The sequence below is a fragment of the Oncorhynchus clarkii genome, chromosome 9 (assembly GCF_045791955.1).
Source record: "Oncorhynchus clarkii lewisi isolate Uvic-CL-2024 chromosome 9, UVic_Ocla_1.0, whole genome shotgun sequence".
In the NCBI taxonomy this organism is placed as follows: domain Eukaryota; kingdom Metazoa; phylum Chordata; class Actinopteri; order Salmoniformes; family Salmonidae; genus Oncorhynchus; species Oncorhynchus clarkii.
This window is the reverse complement of record NC_092155.1, coordinates 73,799,887-73,821,167: the sequence shown is the minus strand read 5'-3', so window position 1 is coordinate 73,821,167 and position 21,281 is coordinate 73,799,887. Positions and strand designations below refer to the sequence as shown.

The 21,281-nt window shown below is 44.7% G+C and overlaps 1 protein-coding gene across 1 annotated transcript in view; it reads right to left on the bottom strand.

Moving 5' to 3' along the window:
- The window catches only part of LOC139417404 (sodium-dependent neutral amino acid transporter SLC6A17-like), a 45,727-nt gene that overhangs the window by 8,307 nt on the left and 16,139 nt on the right, over positions 1-21,281 (bottom strand). Inside the window, exons 4-6 of the mRNA XM_071166677.1 lie at positions 13,506-13,635; positions 8,640-8,821; positions 1,661-1,771 (exon numbers count right to left, since the gene is read on the bottom strand). Of these exons, the coding sequence (XP_071022778.1) occupies positions 1,661-1,771; positions 8,640-8,821; positions 13,506-13,635 (423 nt within the window). The remainder of the gene's footprint in view (positions 1-1,660; positions 1,772-8,639; positions 8,822-13,505; positions 13,636-21,281) is intronic.

Below are 21,281 nucleotides of genomic sequence, written 5' to 3'. Positions count from 1 at the left end.
CACGCATTCATATTTTCAGTCGAAGTGTATACTAATGACACACAGTAAATGAAGGGTATGGTACAGTACAGTACAGTACAGAGGCTCTGAATTCATTCATTAATGACAGTTGAGTGTCCTTCATATAAAGCATATCCCTAATCCACTTTATAAATCAAGGATGAGGAACAAAATACCGCAGGACAAACACTGCACTGCGACTAGAGTTTCCTATCCCTACATAGAATCCAGTCCAGACAGACAAACAGACACGGCCATATCAGGAAACATTTGTCTCCTCTCAGTATGTGGGCTCTGTAACAATGCTCTCTTCTGTCTCCAGGCTGAGTCTGTGATGACATAACCGCGTGTCAGACTGAGGTTAACGTGTCAGACTGAGGTTAGCGTGTCAGACTGAGGTTAGCGTGTCAGATTGAGGTTAGTGTGTCAGACTGAGGTTAGCGTGTCAGACTGAGGTTAACGTGTCAGACTGAGGTTAGCGTGTCAGACTGAGGTTAGCGTGTCAGATTGAGGTTAGCGTGTCAGACTGAGGTTAGCGTGTCAGACTGAGGTTAACGTGTCAGACTGAGGTTAACGTGTCAGATTGAGGTTAGCGTGTCAGACTGAGGTTAACGTGTCAGACTGAGGTTAGCGTGTCAGACTGAGGTTAACGTGTCAGATTGAGGTTAGCGTGTCAGACTGAGGTTAGCGTGTCAGACTGAGGTTAACGTGTCAGACTGAGGTTAGCGTGTCAGACTGAGGTTAGCGTGTCAGATTGAGGTTAGCGTGTCAGACTGAGGTTAGCGTGTCAGACTGAGGTTAACGTGTCAGACTGAGGTTAACGTGTCAGATTGAGGTTAGCATGTCAGACTGAGGCTAACGTGTCAGACTGAGGTTAGCGTGTCAGACTGAGGTTAGCGTGTCAGACTGAGGTTAACGTGTCAGACTGAGGTTAACGTGTCAGACTGAGGTTAGCGTGTCAGACTGAGGTTAACATGTCAGACTGAAGTTAGCGTGTCAGACTGAGTTTAGCGTGTCAGACTGAGGTTAGCGTGTCAGACTGAGGTTAGCGTGTCAGACTGAGGTTAGCGTGTCAGACTGAGGTTAGTGTGTCAGACTGAGGTTAGCGTGTCAGACTGAGGTTAGCGTGTGTGTTATATTTTATAATGATTACATGAATCTTTGGGGCTGTAATTCTCAGAACCACAGATGAAGGATAGTGTGGTGTGTACCTTTGGAGTGTGTGTGTGTACCTTTGGAGTATGTGTGTGTACCTTTAGAGTGTGTGTGTGTGTGTGTGTACCTTTGGAGTGTGTGTGTGTGTACCTTTGGAGTGTGTGTGTGTGTGTGTGTACCTTTGGAGTGTGTGTGTGTACCTTTGGAGTGTGTGTGTGTGTACCTTTGCAGTGTGTGTGTGTGTACCTTTGCAGTGTGTGTGTGTGTACCTTTGCAGTGTGTGTGTGTGTACCTTTGGAGTGTGTGTGTGTGTGTGTACCTTTGGAGTGTGTGTGTGTGTGTGTGTGTGTGTGTGTACCTTTGGAGTGTGTGTGTGTGTGTGTGTACCTTTGGAGTGTGTGTGTGTGTGTGTGTGTACCTTTGGAGTGTGTGTGTGTGTGTGTGTGTGTACCTTTGGAGTGTGTGTGTGTGTGTACCTTTGGAGTGTGTGTGTGTGTGTGTGTACCTTTGGGGTGAACATGTGAGCGATGCCGTCAACAGATCCTTTGAGCATCAGGCCTCTGACGAGGAAACAGATCAACACCACGTAGGGGAAGAGAGAGCTGAAGTACATCACCTGAGGGGAGAGAACACACACACACACACACACACACACACACAAACTGTTATCATGAAGTATATGACCTGAGGGGGGTGACAGACAGAGGACGATACACACGTCACACTGTTACCATGGACACTACCACACTGCCGTAGTCTCACAGCGTAGAAGACGCGTGCACACCGTGGCGTGAACACACACACACACGTACGCACACACACATCTGACGCATCTGTGTAGTGTTCCCTAATGTAGAGAGGAATCCTTGAGGTTTTGACCGAGAGAAAGAGAGAGAGAGAGAGAGAGAGAGAGAGAGAGAGAGAGAAAGTAAGAGAGAGAGAAAGAGAGGGGGAGAGAGAGAGGGAGAGAAAGTAAGAGAGAGAGAGAGGGAGAGAGAGATTCTCTTCCTTAAGCATTTCTGCAAATGTCTTTGACCTTGCTACCCTAATGGGATTATGACAGAGTCCCATGTTTTAAAGTTTGCTTTCAAAATGGCACCCTATCTCCAATATAGTGAGTGCACTTCTTTCGACCAGGGCCACTGGAAGCAGGTAGTGCACTATATAGAGAATAAGGTGCCATTAGGAACTCAGACAGAGTGTGTCCGATCTTGGCAAAGTCTCTTAAATATTTCCCTATTAAATAAAGGTGAAATAAATAAATAAATAAAATTCCACAATGTCTCTAATATATTTCCCTATTCCACAATGTCTTTTATATATTTCCCTATTCCACAATGTCTTTTATATATTTCCCTATTCCACAATGTCTCTTATATATTTCCCTATTCCACAATGTCTCTTATATATTTCCTTATTCCACAATGTCTCTTATATATTTCCCTATACCACAATGTCTTTTATATATTTCCCTATTCCACAATGTCTCTTATATATTTCCCTATTCCACAATGTCTCTTATATATTTCCCTATACCACAATGTCTCTTATATATTTCCCTATTCCACAATGTCTCTTATATATTTCTCTATTCCACAATGTCTCTAATATATTTCCCTATACCACAATGTCTCTTATATATTTCCCTATTCCACAATGTCTCTTATATATTTCCTTATTCCACAATGTCTCTTATATATTTCCCTATACCACAATGTCTTTTATATATTTCCCTATTCCACAATGTCTCTTATATATTTCCCTATTCCACAATGTCTCTTATATATTTCCCTATTCCACAATGTCTCTTATATATTTCCCTATTCCACAATGTCTCTTATATATTTCCCTATACCACAATGTCTTTTATATATTTCCCTATTCCACAATGTCTCTTATATATTTCCCTATTCCACAATGTCTCTTATATATTTCCCTATTCCACAATGTCTCTTATATATTTCCCTATACCACAATGTCTCTTATATATATTTCCTTATTCCACAATGCGGCTTGGATGTTGTGTTGGATGTTGTGTTGTGATCCCAAACTTGAATCCCAAATGGCACCCTATGTCCTACATATTGCACTATATAGGGAATAGGGCCCTGGTCTAAAGTAGTGCACTATATAGGGAATAGGGCTCTGGTCTAAAGTAGTGCACTATATAGGGAATAGGGCTCTGGTCTAAAGTAGTGCACTATATAGGGAATAGGGCTCTGGTCTAAAGTAGTGCACTATATAGGGAATAGGGCTCTGGTCTAAAGTAGTGCACTATATAGGGAATAGGGCTCTGGTCTAAAGTAGTGCACTATATAGGGAATAGGGCTCTGGTCTAAAGTAGTGCACTATATAGGGAATAGGGCTCTGGTCTAAAGTAGTGCACTATATAGGGAATAGGGTGCCATTTGGGATGTAATCACAGAGTTGTGAGCCAGCTAACATACACTACATGACTAAAAGTATGTGGACACCTGCTCGTCGAACATCTCATTCCAAAATCATAAGCATTAAAATGGAGTTGGTCCCCCCCCCCCCCCTTGCTGCTACTACAGCTTGCAAAGCTTTCCACTATCTGCCATCTACAGTGCCTTGCGAAAGTATTCGGCCCCCTTGAACTTTGCGACCTTTTGCCACATTTTAGGCTTTAAACATAAAGATATAAAACTGTATTTTTTTGTGAAGAATCAACAACAAGTGGGACACAATCATGAAGTGGAACAACATTTATTGGATATTTCAAACTTTTTTAACAAATCAAAAACGGAAAAATTGGGCGTGCAAAATTATTCAGCCCCTTTACTTTCAGTGCAGCAAACTCTCTCCAGAAGTTCAGTGAGGATCTCTGAATGATCCAATGTTGACCTAAATGACTAATGATGATAAATACAATCCACCTGTGTGTAATCAAGTCTCCGTATAAATGCACCTGCACTGTGATAGTCTCAGAGGTCCGTTAAAAGCGCAGAGAGCATCATGAAGAACAAGGAACACACCAGGCAGGTCCGAGATACTGTTGTGAAGAAGTTTAAAGCCGGATTTGGATACAAAAATATTTCCCAAGCTTTAAACATCCCAAGGAGCACTGTGCAAGCGATAATATTGAAATGGAAGGAGTATCAGACCACTGCAAATCTACCAAGACCTGGCCGTCCCTCTAAACTTTCAGCTCATACAAGGAGAAGACTGATCAGAGATGCAGCCAAGAGGCCCATGATCACTCTGGATGAACTGCAGAGATCTACAGCTGAGGTGGGAGACTCTGTCCATAGGACAACAATCAGTCGTATATTGCACAAATCTGGCCTTTATGGGAGAGTGGCAAGAAGAAAGCCATTTCTTACAGATATCCATAAAAAGTGTTTTTTAAAGTTTGCCACAAGCCACCTGGGAGACACACCAAACATGTGGAAGAAGGTGCTCTGGTCAGATGAAACAAAAATGGAACTTTTTGGCAACAATGCAAAACGTTATGTTTGGCGTAAAAGCAACACAGCTCATCACCATGAACACACCATCCCCACTGTCAAACATGGTGGTGGCAGCATCATGGTTTGGGCCTGCTTTTCTTCAGCAGGGACAGGGAATCCAATCGAGAATCTGTGGAAAGAACTGAAAACTGCTGTTCACAAATGCTCTCCATCCAACCTCACTGAGCTCGAGCTGTTTTGCAAGGAGGAATGGGAAAAAATGTCAGTCTCTCGATGTGCAAAACTGATAGAGACATACCCCAAGCGACTTACAGCTGTAATCGCAGCAAAAGGTGGCGCTACAAAGTATTAACTTAAGGGGGCTGAATAATTTTGCACGCCCAATTTTTCAGTTTTTGATTTGTTAAAAAAGTTTGAAATATCCAAGAAATGTCGTTCCACTTCATGATTGTGTCCCACTTGTTGTTGATTTTTCACAAAAAAAATACAGTTTTATATCTTTATGTTTGAAGCCTGAAATGTGGCAAAAGGTCGCAAAGTTCAAGGGGGCTGAATACTTTCGCAAGGCACTGTATCTACCCACAGGGGCAGCAGGGTGGCCTAGTGGTTAGAGCGTTGGACTAGTAACCGGAAGGCTGCAAGTTCAAACCCCCGAGCTGACAAGGTACAAATTTGTCATTCTGCCCCTGAACAGGCAGTTAAACCACTGTCATTGAAAATAAGAATGTGTTCTTAACTGACTTGCCTGGTTAAATAAAGGTTAAAAGAATATATAAAAAAATAAAAAAAACATTGCTGCAGGGACTTGATTCTATTCAGCCACAAGAGCATTAGTGAGGTCGTGCGATTAGTTAGGTCGTTGGGCGATTAGGCCCGGCTCGCAGTTGGCGTTCCAATTGATCCAAAAGGTGCTCATTGGAGTTGAGGTCAGGGCTCTGTGCAGGCCAGTCAAGTTCTTCCACAACAATCTCAACATTTTTGTACGGAACAGGAAATTGTTTCTTCAAATTGTTGCCACAAAGTTGGAAGCACAGAATCGTCTAGAATGCATTAAGATTTCCCTTCACTGGAACTAAGGGCCCGAACCATGAAAAACAGTTCCTCCAGTTGTCACTATACACTGGGGCAGGTAGCGTTCTCCTGGCATCTGCCAAACCCAGATTCCTCTATTGGACTGCCAGATGGTGAAGCGTGATTCATCACTCCAGAGAACGCGTTACTAATGGTGGCGAGCTTTAAACCACTCCAGCTGACGCTTGGCATTGCGCATGGTTATCTTAGGCTTGCTCGGCCATGGAAACCCATTCCAGTTCTTATGCTGATGTTGCTTCCAGAGGCAGTTTTGGAACTCTGTAGTGAGTGTTTCAACCGAGGACAGACTATTTTTACGCGCTATGCGCTCCAGCACTCAACGGTCCCTTTCTGTGAGCTTGTGTGGCCTACCACTTAGCGGCTGAGGCGTTGTTGTTACTAGATGTTTCCACTTCACACTAACAGCACTTACAGTTGACCAGGGCCGCTCTAGCAGGGCAGAAACCTGATGAACTGACTTGTTGGAAAAGTGGCATCCTATGATGGTGCCACGTTGAAAGTCACTTAGCACCTCAGTAAGGCCATTCTACTGCCAACGTTTGTCTATGGAGATTGCATGGCTGTGTGCTCGATTCTATACATCTGTCAGCAACGGGTGTGGCTGAAATAGCCCGAATCCACTAATTTGAAGGGGCGTCCACATACTGCTGTATACTGTATATAGTGTATTATATAACCACACTGAGCCTAGTGGTCTCTTAAGACTAACCTCTTAAGACTTGCCTAGTTAAATAAAGGTTAAATAAAAAATAAAGACTAAACCTCATACATTTTGCGTGCTTCTTTCTCCATAACATAAGAAAATACACAAATAGTATTGAATCGTGATATGCTTAGCATTTTTAGCCTTTCTCACCATAAACTAGTTTAGCCAGTATAGTTTAGTGTAGTGTCATAGTTTAGCCAGTATAGTTTAGTGTAGTGTCATAGTTTAGCCAGTATAGTTTAGTGTAGTGTCATAGTTTAGCCAGTATAGTTTAGTGTAGTGTCATAGTTTAGCCAGTATAGTTTAGTGTAGTGTCATAGTTTAGCCAGTATAGTTTAGTGTAGTGTCATAGTTTAGCCAGTATAAAACTCTTCATGAAAATCACTAGACGTATACACATGACAGGACACATATTTATACAGCGTGGAAGTTATTGAAAGTCTATAGGGAAAGTCTATGGGGAAAGTCTATAGGGAAAGTCTATAGGGAAATATCTGGATTTGAAACAGTAGAAACTCCAGCACACTAGTATTCTCTAACACTCCATAAGCAACTGAATAGATCTCTTGAGCCCTCAAAGAAGAAAGTTCAACAATACCAGTGTTTCTTTTTCAAGTAACCCCTCCCCCACAGAATCACCATGTACCTTTCCAGAGCCATATATACCTCCAGATAGTATATTTAAGCAATAAGGCACGAGGAGGTGTGGTATATAGCCAATATACCACGGCTAAGGGATATTCTTATGCAAGACGCATCGCGGAGTGCCTGGACACAGCCCTTAGCCGTTGTATATTGGCCATATATCACAAACCCCCGAGGTGCCTTATTGCTATAATAAACTGGTTACCAACGTAATTAGAGTTGTAAAAATAAATGTTTTGTCATACCTGTGGTATACGGTCTGATATACCACGGCTGTCAGTCCATTAGTATTCAGGGCTCAAACCACCCAGTTTATAAGCACATACTGTATGTATTGTATGTACTGTCGAAGTCATTTAATCCTAGTAAAAATTACCTGTTTTAGGTCAGTTAGGATCAGTTGAAGTTTTTTTATTTATTTTTATTTCACCTTTATTTAACTAGGCAAGTCAGTTAAGAACAAATTCTTATTTTCAATGACGGCCTAGGAACAGTGGGTTAACTGCCTGTTCAGGGGCAGAACGACAGATTTGTACCTTGTCAGCTCGGGGGTTTGGACTTGCAACCTTCCGGTTACTAGGCTAACCACTAGGCTACCCTGCCGCCCCTAGTAAAAATTACCTGTTTTAGGTCAGGTAGGATCACCACTTTATTTTAAGAATGTGAAATGTCAGAATAATAGTAGAGAGAATTATTTTTTAAGCTTTTATTTCTTTCATCACATTCCCAGTTGGTCAGAAGTTTACATACACTCAATTAGTATTTGGTAGCATTGCCTTTAAATTGTTTAACTTGGGTCAAACGTTTCGGGTAGCATTCCACAAGCTTCCCACGTTAAGTTGGGTGAAATTTGGCCCATTCCTCCTGACAGAGCTGGTGTAACTGAGTCAGGTTTGTAGGCCTTCTTGCTCGCACACGCTTTTTCAGTTCGGCACACAAATGTTCTATAGGATTGAAGTCAGGGCTTTGTGATGGCCACTCCAATAGCTTGACTTTGTTGTCCTTAAGCCATTTTGCCACAACTTTGGAAGTATGCTTGGGGTCATTGTCCATTTGGAAGACCCATTTGCGACCAAGCTTTAACTTCCTGACTGATGTCTTGAGATGTTGCTTCAATATATCCACATACTGTCCCCTCTTCATGATTCCATCTATTTTGTGAAGTGCACCAGTCCCTCCTGCAGCAGGAACCCCCACAACATGATGCCACGTGGTCCCATGGTGTTTATACTTGCGTACTACTGTTTGTACAGAACGTGGTACCTTCAGGCGTTTGGAAATTGCTCCCAAGGATGAACCACACTTGTGGAGGTCTACACATTTTTTTCTGAGGTCTTGGCTGATTTCTTTTGATTTTCCCATGATGTCAAGCAAAGAGACACTGAGTTTGAAGGTAGGCCTTGAAATATATCCACAGGTACACCTCCAATTGACTCAAATGATGTCAATTAGCCTATCAGAAGCTTCTAAAGCCTTGACATTATTTTCTGGAATTTTCCAAGCTGTTTAAAAGGCACAGTCAACTTTGTGTATGTAATGAGATTTAATGACTTCAACCTAAGTGTATGTAAACCTCCGACTTCAACTGTACATATGTCTCGGCCTGTTACCTTCCCAGATGACTGAATACCCTTGATCACTGCCAGACAGACGATGAGCCAGGCGGCGAACAGGGACAGTGTCATCTTCCAGTTGAGGCCTCCGCTGTCCTCGATGGTGCTGGTGATGTTCAAGGTCTGCCGGTACCAGAAGTAGGTGGTGGCAGAAGACTTTTCACACTCCGGTTCGATTACTAGAAGAGGAGGGGAGAGGGGGGAGGAGAGAGGGGAGAGGCGAGAAGGGGAGTGTGGGGGAGGAGATGGGTAGAGGGGGAGGAGAGGAGAAGGGGAGAGGGGAAGATAAAGAGGGGGAGGAGAAAGGGAGAGGGGGAGGATATAAGTGAGAGGGAAGGAAAGAGGGGAGAGGCAGAGGAGAAAGAGAGAAGGGGATGAGATAGGTAGGAGAGAGGGGTGAGTGGGGGAGGAGAGAGGGGTGAGAGGGGGAGGAGAGAGGGGAGAGAGGGGTGAGAGGGGGAGGAGAGAGGAGGACAAGGTTTGAGAAATGTGGAGTGAGAAATAGAAATACCTGTGAAATAGAGTGAAGTCTAAGATGGTGGTGAATCTGTCTGTCTGTCTGTCTGTCTGTCTGTCTGTCTGTCTGTCTGTCTGTCTGTCTGTCTACTGGCCCTCTGCCGTCTATCTGCCGTCTATCTGCTGATCTGAACTGGGTGGGATAGTCCTTAACTGATCTGAGAGAGCAGCTCTGATCCTGCATCATGTCAGAACATATGACCAAGTCTCTGTGAGTATTCAGCATACCCTGCGGCTGACAGCCGCCAAAGAGTGATGGCAGGCAGCCGCAGCACACAGTCAGTCAAGAGGCAGGAGGTAGGGAACCCTATGTTAGCCTTTAGCTCATCCACTCACCTCATATTAGCATTTACGTTAGCATGTTAGTATTAGTTGTCTGTACATTAGCATTTACGTTAGCATGTTAGTGTTAGTTGTCTGCACATTAGCATTTACGTTAGCATGTTAGTATTAGATGTCTGTACATTAGCATTTACATTAGCATGTTATTGTTAGTTGTCCGTGCATTAGCATTTACGTTAGCATGTTAGTGTTTTTAATTTTCATTTTAAAGGGGTGGATCAGCTTAATATTGCGGAAAGAAATCCATTAATGTAATTGTCTGCATCATTTCCAATCCCCCATATATTTTTTGGGTAAATATATATATCCATACACGCATGCATATATATACACATATATACATACACATACCTATATAGACTTTTTAAAAGAATATACCTTTATTATTATTCCCCACAAACCCTACCACCGATCCCCCAATTGGAGTAAACTAATAAACACTTCTGCTTTTACCTTCAATTTATACATCTTACACACATTTTTACAGACACAGTCTACTTTACAATAGTTATATTTAGTTTGTTTTTAGTCCTTCCTCTATTTCTGATGTCCACCCAGTTTGATTTCTATTTTTAACTGTGCTATTTCACAAATGTTCTGAACCTATTTACATTTCACAGACCCCGTATGTTTTACATTGGTTATCTTGTTAATATTCCCACCCTTCATCTCCATTCAACCCCTCCCATCTATCTCTCAACACCATCCAGTCCCACCCTTCAGCTCCATTCTACCTCTCCCATCTGTCTCTCAACACCATCCAGTCCCACCCTTCAGCTCCATTCTACCCCTCCCATCTATCTCTCAACACCATCCAGTCCCACCCTTCAGCTCCATTCAACCACTCCCATCTATCTCTCAACACCATCCAGTCCCACCCTTCAGCTCCATTCAACCCCTCCCATCTGTCTCTCAACACCATCCAGTCCCACCCTTCAGCTCCATTCAACCCCTCCCATCTATCTCTCAACACCATCCAGTCCCACCCTTCAGCTCCATTCAAACCCCTCCCATCTGTCTCTCAACACCATCCAGTCCCACCCTTCAGCTCCATTCTACCCCTACCATCTGTCTCTCAACACCATCCAGTCCCACCCTTCAGCTCCATTCCACCTCTCCCATCTGTCTCTCAACACCATCCAGTCCCACCCTTCAGCTCCATTCTACCCCTCCCATCTATCTCTGAACACCATCCAGTCCCTTCAGCTCCATTCAACCCCTCCCATCTATCTCTTAACACCGTCCAGTCCCACCCTTCAGCTCCATTCAACCCCTCCCATCTGTCTCTAAACACCATCCAGTCCCTTCAGCTCCATTCAACCCCTCCCATCTATCTCTGAACACCATCCAGTCCCTTCAGCTCCATTCAACCCCTCCCATCTATCTCTTAACACCATCCAGTCCCACCCTTCAGCTCCATTCAACCCCTCCCATCTGTCTCTCAACACCATCCAGTCCCTTCAGCTCCATTCAACCCCTCCCATCTATCTCGTAACACCATCCAGTCCCACCCTTCAGCTCCATTCAACCCCTCCCATCTATCTCTCAACACCATCCAGTCCCACCCTTCAGCTCCATTCTACCCCTCCCATCTGTCTCTCAACATCATCCATTTTGGATTTCTATTTGCCATATATTTTTCAACTGTGCTGTGATGCTTCACAAACGAATTTAACCTTTCTATTCTCATAGCTTCTACAGATTGTAAATTAAAAATAAACATTTTTGCTAAAATAATTATTATATTATTGATTGATTGATTGACTATGGCTTTTCAAATCACCCAGTATTGCTGCCTGCAGCGTTAGTTCTGGGTAAATGTTGCAATTCTTCAGCCATTCCTGGACCTGTGACCAAAAACGAGCTACATATGGACAATACCAAAATAAATTATCTAATGACTCTGCCTCCTCACAGCATAATCTGCAGAGCTGGGAACATTGTATCCCCCATATATATAACATTATATTGGTTGCTAGAATTTTGTATAATAATTTAAATTGAAAAATGTGAAGTTTTGAATCCGACGTTGTTTTGCGTATCAGTTCATAAACCATGTGCCATGGAATGGGTACATCAACAATCTCTTCCCAACTATTTTGCAATTTATATGGCACAGCTGTCCGTTTTTTGGTCCTTAAATGAAATTGGTTTGTTTTTATTAATCAAACTTTTCTTTAACCATTTATGTTCTTTAATACAGGGCCGACATACTTTTTCCCCCTTCTACTTGCCTCTTCCATTTTTGTGGTAATGCTGCAAATAATTGGTTGTAATTTTGGGTAGAGCAGACATGTCCACATGTCTGTGTTAGCTGCATGTGTGACATCACTCCACCAGTCCTATTTATGATATCATTCACTAAAATTACACCTTTTTTAAACATTTTGAGAAAAAAAAATGTAATCAATTCGTATATTTGAATTTAACCACAATATTTGTTGTATTATTTGTTGTTATTTGTTGTTATTTGTTATTATTTGTTGTCTTTTCAAATTAAACTGAAATTGCAAACAACTTTCTAAGGCTTGTTTTTAAAAAATTAAGATATTTTGGAGATTATTTCCTTTTCAAACAATCGAAAGTAAGCCGGTGTAATCTGAATAAAGGGGAAAAGGCCATTCTTGAACACAGGATGAGACATTCCTACCAATTTACTAGAGAACCAGTTTGGATTTAAGTAGAACTTTTGTATGACTGATGCCTTTAGTGAGAGGTCTAATGCTTTCATATTTAATAATTTCTGCCCACCGAATTCATATTCGTTATATAAATAGGCCCTTTTAATTTTATCTGGCTTGCCGTTCCAAATAAAACTGAATATTATGTTAGTGTTCGTTGTCTGTACATTAGCATGTTAGTGTTAGTTGTCTGTACATTAGCATGTTAGTGTTAGTTGTCTGTACATTAGCATGTTAGTATTAGTCGTTTGTACATTAGCATGTTAGTATTAGTTGTCTGTACATTAGCATGTTAGTATTAGTTGTCTGTACATTAGCATGTTAGTATTAGTTGTCTGTACATTAGCATGTTAGTATTAGTTGTTTGTACATTAGCATGTTAGTGTTAGTTGTCTGTACATTAGCATGTTAGTGTTAGTTGTCTGTACATTAGCATGTTAGTGTTAGTTGTCTGTACATTAGCATGTTAGTATTAGTTGTCTGTACATTAGCATGTTAGTATTAGTTGTCTGTACATTAGCATGTTAGTGTTAGTTGTCTGTACATTAGCATGTTAGTATTAGTTGTCTGTACATTAGCATGTTAGTGTTAGTTGTCTGTACATTAGCATGTTAGTGTTAGTTGTCTGTACATTAGCATGTTAGTGTTAGTTGTCTGTACATTAGCATGTTAGTGTTAGTTGTCTGTACATTAGCATGTTAGTATTAGTTGTCTGTACATTAGCATGTTAGTGTTAGTTGTCTGTACATTAGCATGTTAGTGTTAGTTGTCTGTACATTAGCATGTTAGTGTTAGTTGTCTGTACATTAGCATGTTAGTGTTAGTTGTCTGTACATTAGCATGTTAGTGTTAGTTGTCTGTACATTAGCATGTTAGTGTTAGTTGTCTGTACATTAGCATGTTCGTATTAGTTGTCTGTACATTAGCATTTACGTTAGCATGTTCGTGTTAGTTGTCTGTACATTAGCATGTTAGTGTTAGTTGTCTGTACATTAGCATGTTAGTGTTAGTTGTCTGTACATTAGCATGTTAGTGTTAGTTGTCTGTACATTAGCATGTTAGTGTTAGTTGTCTGTACATTAGCATGTTAGTATTAGTTGTCTGTACATTAGCATGTTAGTATTAGTTGTCTGTACATTAGCATGTTAGTGTTAGTTGTCTGTACATTAGCATGTTAGTGTTAGTTGTCTGTACATTAGCATGTTAGTGTTAGTTGTCTGTACATTAGCATGTTAGTGTTAGTTGTCTGTACATTAGCATTTACGTTAGCATGTTAGTATTAGTTGTCTGTACATTTTGAGAGTATTTTGTGTTTTGTACTCACTGGCTTGGCTTCCGTTGACCACCCTGATGGGGCACTCTGCCCAGGGCAGCGGGTACTGGAAGGACTGGAAAAAGTAGAAGATACTCCAGCCGATGATCACGTTGTAGTACAGGCCCACGAAGCCACACACCTGGAGGGAGAGGGGGAGGGGGAGGGGGAGAGGGAGAGGTAGAGAGGTAGAGAGAGAGAGAGAGAGAGAGAGAGAGAGAGGTAGAGAGAGAGAGAGAGAGGTAGAGAGAGAGAGAGAGGTAGAGAGAGAGAGAGAGAGAGAGAGAGGTAGAGAGAGAGAGAGAGAGAGAGAGAGAGAGAGAGAGAGAGAGAGAGAGAGAGCGAGAGAGAGAGAGGTAGAGAGAGAGAGAGAGGTAGAGAGAGAGAGAGAGAGAGAGAGAGAGAGAGAGAGAGAGAGAGAGAGAGAGAGAGAGAGAGAGAGTAGAGAGAGGTAGAGAGAGAGAGAGAGAGAGAGAGAGAGAGAGAGAGAGAGAGAGAGAGAGAGAGAGAGAGAGAGAGAGAGAGAGAGAGAGAGAGAGAGAGAGAGAGAGAGAGAGAGACTTTGACTTTTGGTCTTTCTTTATTGAAACATTCTCAATTCATTTAAAACTAACCCCCCCACTCCTAAAATAAAAAAATAAATAAAAAAATAAATAAAAAATATATCCTGTACTGCATTCATGTACCATACTCATCTTTCCATCTACCACATGATACAAAAACCCATACACAAAAAACCCTCTCCTACAACCGTATATCCAAAACATCTTCCCCAGCAATACAGACAGCCCCCCCAACACACCATATCTCCTCAAACATCTCCACACATTTGATCATTTTATAGAACTCAAACTCAACCCTAAGGCGCGCAGAGACCATCCCATTAAACAGTAGTAAAGGGTCTGTTATCCCCCCACCTTTAACCCTGTTCCTCCTTGTTAGCCAAATAGCTAACTTTGCCTGAGCAAACAGAAAATTCAACAAAACACATTTTTCTTTCTCCTTACTCGAATACCTGTATCCCATTATAAACATCCCAACAGCAAAAACCACCCCCAACCTGTCACACAGACATTCCAACAGAGACATTAATGGCATTAACCTGGTGCACACAGAAAACACATGAATTACAGTTTCTTTCATTTGACAGAAAGGACACCCCTGCCCAATTCCCGGATCAACCCGTGCCAACCAGCTGTTAGTGGCCAGGGCTCCATGAAGAACCCTCCACTGGAGGTCCCCTGACCTCTTTGGTACTGGGGGTTTGTAGAGCGCCCTCCATCTAAAACCCACCATACTCTCCGCCCCACATACCCCCTGCCACTGATGTGCCTTCACTCCTGTTAGGCTTCTAATGCTCCTAACCTTAACGCAGAGGTTGTAGAGGGCTTTACCTCCCACCCCCTCAAACTCCCCCAGGCTCGGAGTGTTAAAATCGAACAAGTCCTCCAGACCCCCTTGCCAGTCTCCAGTCTCTGCCATCACCTGCAGTGGCGGGAACATTGGTGGCCCCTCTCCCTTTGGCCTCTCAAACACCCCCCTTACCGGCTCAGACAGTGCCTCCTGGACCTCCTCCAGGAATCTCTCCAGCAGCCTAAGAGACGTTATTCCTGTTTGTTGCGCCAAGACCTCCGGGGTTTTCCACCCCTCCTCTCCCAGCAGTCTCAGGTCACCCAGCCTTTGTAAACCCCCTGCCATCAATTGCCTCTGCAGGGTGGCCGACTGAACCGATCTCAAAGGGATGGCTGGGTTGTGGAAGATAGGCTCCTCCCACACCCACTGCCCAGGCTCCACACCCCCTTCTCGTGTGGGCCTTAGCAGCTGCCAGGCCCTCAGCACCGCAGAGTAAAACTCTGAGAGACCTGCTGTACTCAGCCTCTCCAGCTTCATGAGGAACAGCTGCCGGTCCAACCCTAATCCGCCAGCTCTCCTCAGCAGCGCGCATGCTGGTTCCCTCCAGCCAACATCAGTGTGGTACAGCAGTCTCTGCACCGCCTTTAGTCGGAAAGCAGCCATCCTGCTCTCCAGCTCCACCAGGCCCTGTCCTCCTTCGTGGACGGTCATGTACAAAACTGCTGCCTTCAGCCAGTGATGTCCCGACCAAAAGAAGTCCACCAGCTTGCGTTGCAGGTCTGCAAGCAGACCGGCGGGGGGGTTGAGGACAGCCAGTTTATGCCACAAGGAAGATGCCACCAGGTTGTTGATTATCAGCACCCTCCCTCTATATGACACTTGGGACAGGAGCCACCTCCACCTGGCCAGTCTTGACACCACTGCCTGTGACAGCCCCTCCCAGTTCTTGCTGACCCACCTCTCCGAGCCCAGGTACACCCCCAACACTTTAAGCCCTTCACAACCCCACTGCAAACCCCCTGGAAGCAGAGGAGGAGCCCTATCCCCCCATGCCCCACATAACAGAGCTTTGCTCTTTCCCCAGTTTACCTTAGCTGATGAAGCTCCCTCGTACACCTTCAGACTAGTCTCTAGTTCCTGCATATCTTGCCCATCCCTGACCATCACAGAAACATCATCTGCATATGCTGAGACTGCTATTCCTGTCACCACATCCATGCCTGTCCAGCACACTCCCCGCAGTCTCCTGCGTAGCAGTCCTAAAAAAGGCTCAATGGCTAGTGTGTACAGCTGCCCAGATAGAGGGCATCCTTGTCTAATACCCCGTCTCACCCAGACTGGCCTACTGAGCCCCCCTCCCACCTTAACCATACATGACGCCCCAGCATACAACAGCTTCACACAGGTCACAAACCTCTTCCCAAACCCAAACACAGACATCACATTAAACAGATACTCATGATCCACTCTATCAAAAGCCTTCTCTTGATCTAAAGAGACCAGTCCAAAGTTCACATTAGAAACTCTCGACAAGTCCAACATGTCCCTAATCAAGAACAAGTTGTCCGTGATTGAGCGTCCCGGTACACAATATGTCTGGTCCTTGTGTATTATAGAGTCCAGATGGGACTTCAGTCTGTTAGAGAGGACCTTGGCAAAAATCTTGTAGTCCGCACAGAGTAATGCCACAGGCCTCCAGTTCTTAAGTTCACACAAGTCCCCTTTTTTGGGCAGGAGAGTCAGAGCCGCCCGACGGCAGCTCATCGGCAACTCTCCTACCCCGACGCATTCACGCAACACGCAAAATAAATCCTGTCCAATTGTTCCCCAGAATTTTTTGTAAAATTCCACTGGAAGTCCATCGACCCCAGGTGCACGACCGGGGGACATCTGGGTTACTGCCTCTGCCAGTTCATGTGACAACAGAGGAATGTCCATTTCATCCCTCTGTGCCCGAGAGAGCTTAGGGAGTCCTGCGAACAAGACCTGAGCACACATAGGATCACACATTTCTGCCCTATACAATTCAGTATAAAACTCCACAGTCCGCTCCCGCATCTCCCCCACCACAGAGGTCACCCGCCCATCAGACAGCCGTAGACAATGCATACCCTTGGCTTCCCTGCTCTGTCTTTCCAAACCAAAGAAGAAGGAGCTGGGAGCATCCATCTCCTTGAGCATGGAGAACCTAGCTCTTACAAGTGCTCCCTTTGCTTTAACCTGGAAAAAACTGCCCAGGTCCCTACGTAATTCGGCTAAGTTAGCCTGGAGGCCTACATTGCCTTGCCCCACCATCTCTACCTCCATCTCACTAATACACCGCTCTAGTTCCCCCAATACTCTCCTAGCCTCTGAGGATGAGAGAGCAGTATACTGTTGACAGAAAAGCCTAATTTGCACTTTCCCCACATCCCACCATTGACTCAGAGACTCATACTCCTCTCTTCGCTGCCCCCATCTTTCCCAAAAAGTCTGGAAACCTGAGCAAAAAGTGGCATCTTGTAAGAGCTTTACATTGAACTTCCAATAAGATGCCTGCCGGGGCCCTGGTGAAATAGACAGCCGAGCCATGGTTATGTGGTGATCCGAAAACCCCACTGGGAGAATGGTAGCACCCAGTAGCCTATTGCTCTGATTCCTGGACATGTAAAAACGATCAAGTCGAGCTGCACTCACCCTAGCCCCAAAAACCTTCACCCACGTATACTGTCTTGTGTTTGGATGTTTAGTTCTCCAAACATCCACTAGGTCAAACTGATTAAAGATATCCCTTAACACTCCCACTGACACTGAATGAGGCTCTTCCCCATTTCTGTCTTTTGTAAAATCCATTGTACAGTTCCAGTCACCTCCGATCACCAGCGTCTCCTCAGGCGCTACTTGTGAGAGTTCCTGTCTAAGACTCCCAAATAGAACCCCTCTTTCTCTCCCTGTGTTAGGCGCATACACATTTATAAAGACAAAACACATGTTGTTAATTTCTGCTTTAACAACAAGCAACCTACCCCTACACACCTCCTTTGAGGAGCAAATTTTTACAGCCAGACCCGGTGCAAAAAGGACTGCCACCCCTGCACTAAGATTTGTCCCATGGCTCAACACACTTGCCCCTTTCCACCAGAGCCCCCAATCAACTTCATTCACCACATCACTATGCGTCTCCTGCAGAAACAACACCTGTACTTTTTTTTGTTTTACATATTCACCCAACACACTCCTCTTTCCCGCATCTCTGGCGCCATTTATATTGAGCGAGCCTACCCGAAGAGTCTCCATAAGAAGTGGGAGAAAAGCCAGCAGAGAAATAGACCAATAGCAAAGCTCAAAAAGCCCCAGTGTCAGTAAGAAATTAAACATTTAAACAGTGTCTGAAGGTAAACCTTTACGCACTGTTGTGACCCACTTCCTCAACCTAAACCGTTTCCTGGGTGAGAGGACTCCATGCCCCTCATTTCTCATAGCATGTTGTACTGATCTTACAAACTTTCTAGGATCAGGAAAAAAAGCCTCAAGATTAACTTTTTTCCCCTTAGTCTCATTCAGGAACCTTGTCAGTTCTCTCAACGTGTACTTAGACCCCTCGGGTTGACTGGCTGTCAGCTCCGGGCCAATTGAAGAGGAGTCTGAAAAAAATAACTCCTCATCCTCTTCCTCAGACTCACTTTCCTCCTCTTCTCTATCTCCCACCCTGACCACCTGCCCTTTCTCTCTGGTTAGGGCCTCACCCACAGCAACAGGCAACATTTCCATGGTGCCTTTGTCCACACCCTTTTTCTTTTTCCTCTTGACACCCTCCTCCTCCCCCCCTAATCTCTTACACTTCCCCACTATACTCTCCTCATCCACTAGAATAACCTGACTAGACGCAGTATCATCTGCACCACCCTCCATAGCATGACTAGGGCCAGCCTCAGCTACACCACCCTCCATAGCATGACTAGGCCCAGCATCATCTGCACCACCCTCCATAGCATGACTAGGGCCAGCCTCAGCTACACCACCCTCCATAGCATGACTCGGCTCAGCATTATCTGCACCACCCTCCATAGCATGACTCGGCCCAGCATCATCTGCACCACCCTCCATAGCATGTCTAGGCCCAGCCTCAGCTACCCCACCATCTCTAGCCTGACTAGACCCAGCCTCTGCTTCTCCACCATCTCTAGCCTGACTAGACCCAGCCTCCACTACCCTACCATCTCTAGCCTGACTAGACCCAGCCTCTGCTTCTCCACCATCTCTAGCCTGACTAGACCCAGCCTCCACTACCCTACCATCTCTAGCCTGACTAGACCCAGCCTCTGCTTCTCCACCATCTCTAGCCTGACTAGACCCAGCCTCCACAACCCTACCATCTCTAGCCTGACTAGGCCCAGCCTCATCTACACCACCATCTCTAGACTGACTAGGCCCAGCCTCTGCTATCTGCATCTCCTTACCCCCTGCATTTTGACCTCGATTTCCCCCACCTGCCGTTGTACCTTCACCTTGTCTATGGCCTTTATGTGGGCACGCAAAACTCTTGTGCCCCAAATCCCCACATTCAAAACACCGTAGACTATCTGTGCTGGCAAAACCGGCATAGAGCCCCTCCCCATGCCTCACTTTAAAATGCACATTTAGCTGTTGCTCATTATTGTTCAGAAACATAAACACTTGCCTCCTGAACGAAACAACGTGCTTAACGGCATCTGCCTGAAAACCTGCTGACAGTACACGGAAACCGCTAGCAAACTTACCAAAACGACTCAGCTCTTTCCTAATTTGATCATCCGTAATAAACGGAGGCAAATTTGCCACTACAACTCTTGTTGAAGGGGTAGAGAGAGGTGAAATTGACACCAACACATCCCTTACAAATATTCCGCTAGCAATTAGCCTACCGACCAAATTAGCCCTTTTCATGAACACAACCACAGCTTTGTTCATTCTAGAAGCAGAATGTATAAACTCAGCTCCTACCTGTTCACCGACCGCGAGCAGAACCTCCTCCACCTTAACTCCGTTCTCAGGAACACACCTGAATCCATGCTGTATCGACAGCGTCTCCTCCGCGCTAGGCTGAGAAGCCATTGCGCACACTACACCTTCCAACCCCCAGGAAAGTTACTCTGTCCTCTTCCACCCTAACTTTGAAAAAGAAAACCTTGGATACCGCTAAAAACAAATATTTCATTAACCCTCCACCATAGAAAATAACATGTAAATAAAAGAATCAAGAAAGTTAGTTAGGATAGAGCTTTCCACACCAAACACTCAAACTCCAAAAAACTCCCAGCATGCACCGAGAGAGAGAGAGAGGTAGAGAGAGAGAGATAGAGAGAGAGAGGTAGAGAGAGAGAGAGAGAGAGAGAGAGGTAGAGAGAGAGAGAGGTAGAGAGAGAGAGAGAGAGAGAGGTAGAGAGAGGTAGAGAGAGAGGTAGAGAGAGAGAGAGGTAGAGAGAGAGAGAGGTAGAGAGATAGACAGGTAGAGAGAGATAGAGGTAGAGAGAGAGAGAGGTAGAGAGAGAGAGAGAGGTAGAGAGAGAGAGAGAGGTAGAGAGAGAGAGAGAGAGGTAGAGAGAGAGAGAGAGAGAGAGGTAGAGAGGTAGAGAGGTAGAGAGAGAGATAGAGAGAGAGAGAGAGAGAGGTAGAGAGAGAGAGAGGTAGAGAGAAAGAGGTAGAGAGAGAGAGAGAGAGAGAGGTAGAGAGAGAGAGAGGTAAAGAGAGAGAGAGGTAGAGAGAGAGAGGTAGAGAGAGGTAGAGAGAGAGAGAGGTAGAGAGGTAGAGAGAGAGAGAGAGAGAGAGAGAGAGAGAGGAAGAACAATCCTTAGGTCTTCCTGAGAAACCTTTGTCATTACTCAACATACAAACATCTATTTTTAGTATTCAGGTGTTTTTATATTGTTAATTTGCTATGTTGTGGGAAACCCATAGCAATTCAGAGCATCCAATCAACCAAAAGGGTGGTGTAGTCTAGGTTACACAAACACACGCTTTCCGAGCCAACACGACACACAACACAACACACAAAGCTAAACAAGGCAACTCAATTGACATTCTGTAGGCTGTACGAACAGGACCGCCCTCTCCCGTGTTCTCTGCTCGGACACTCGTGTAGCCCACAGCTGAAGTGCCTATGAATAATAGAGGTGTGTTCTTCCAGCAGTGTTCTAGCTGGTCGTCAGTGGTCGTATTTATAGCTTCTGGGCAGAGCTGAGCTCCTCGTGTTACATCCAGCCTGCCTCGGCCCTCACAGCCTCTGCCTCGGCCCTCACTGCCTCTGCCTCGGCCCTCACTGCCTCTGCCTCGGCCCTCACTGCCTCTGCCTCGGCCCTCACTGCCTCTGCCTCGGCCCTCACTGCCTCTGCCTCAGCCCTCACTGCCTCTGCCTCAGCCCTCTCTGCCTCGGCCCTCACTGCCTCTGCCTCAGCCCTCTCTGCCTCGGCCCTCACT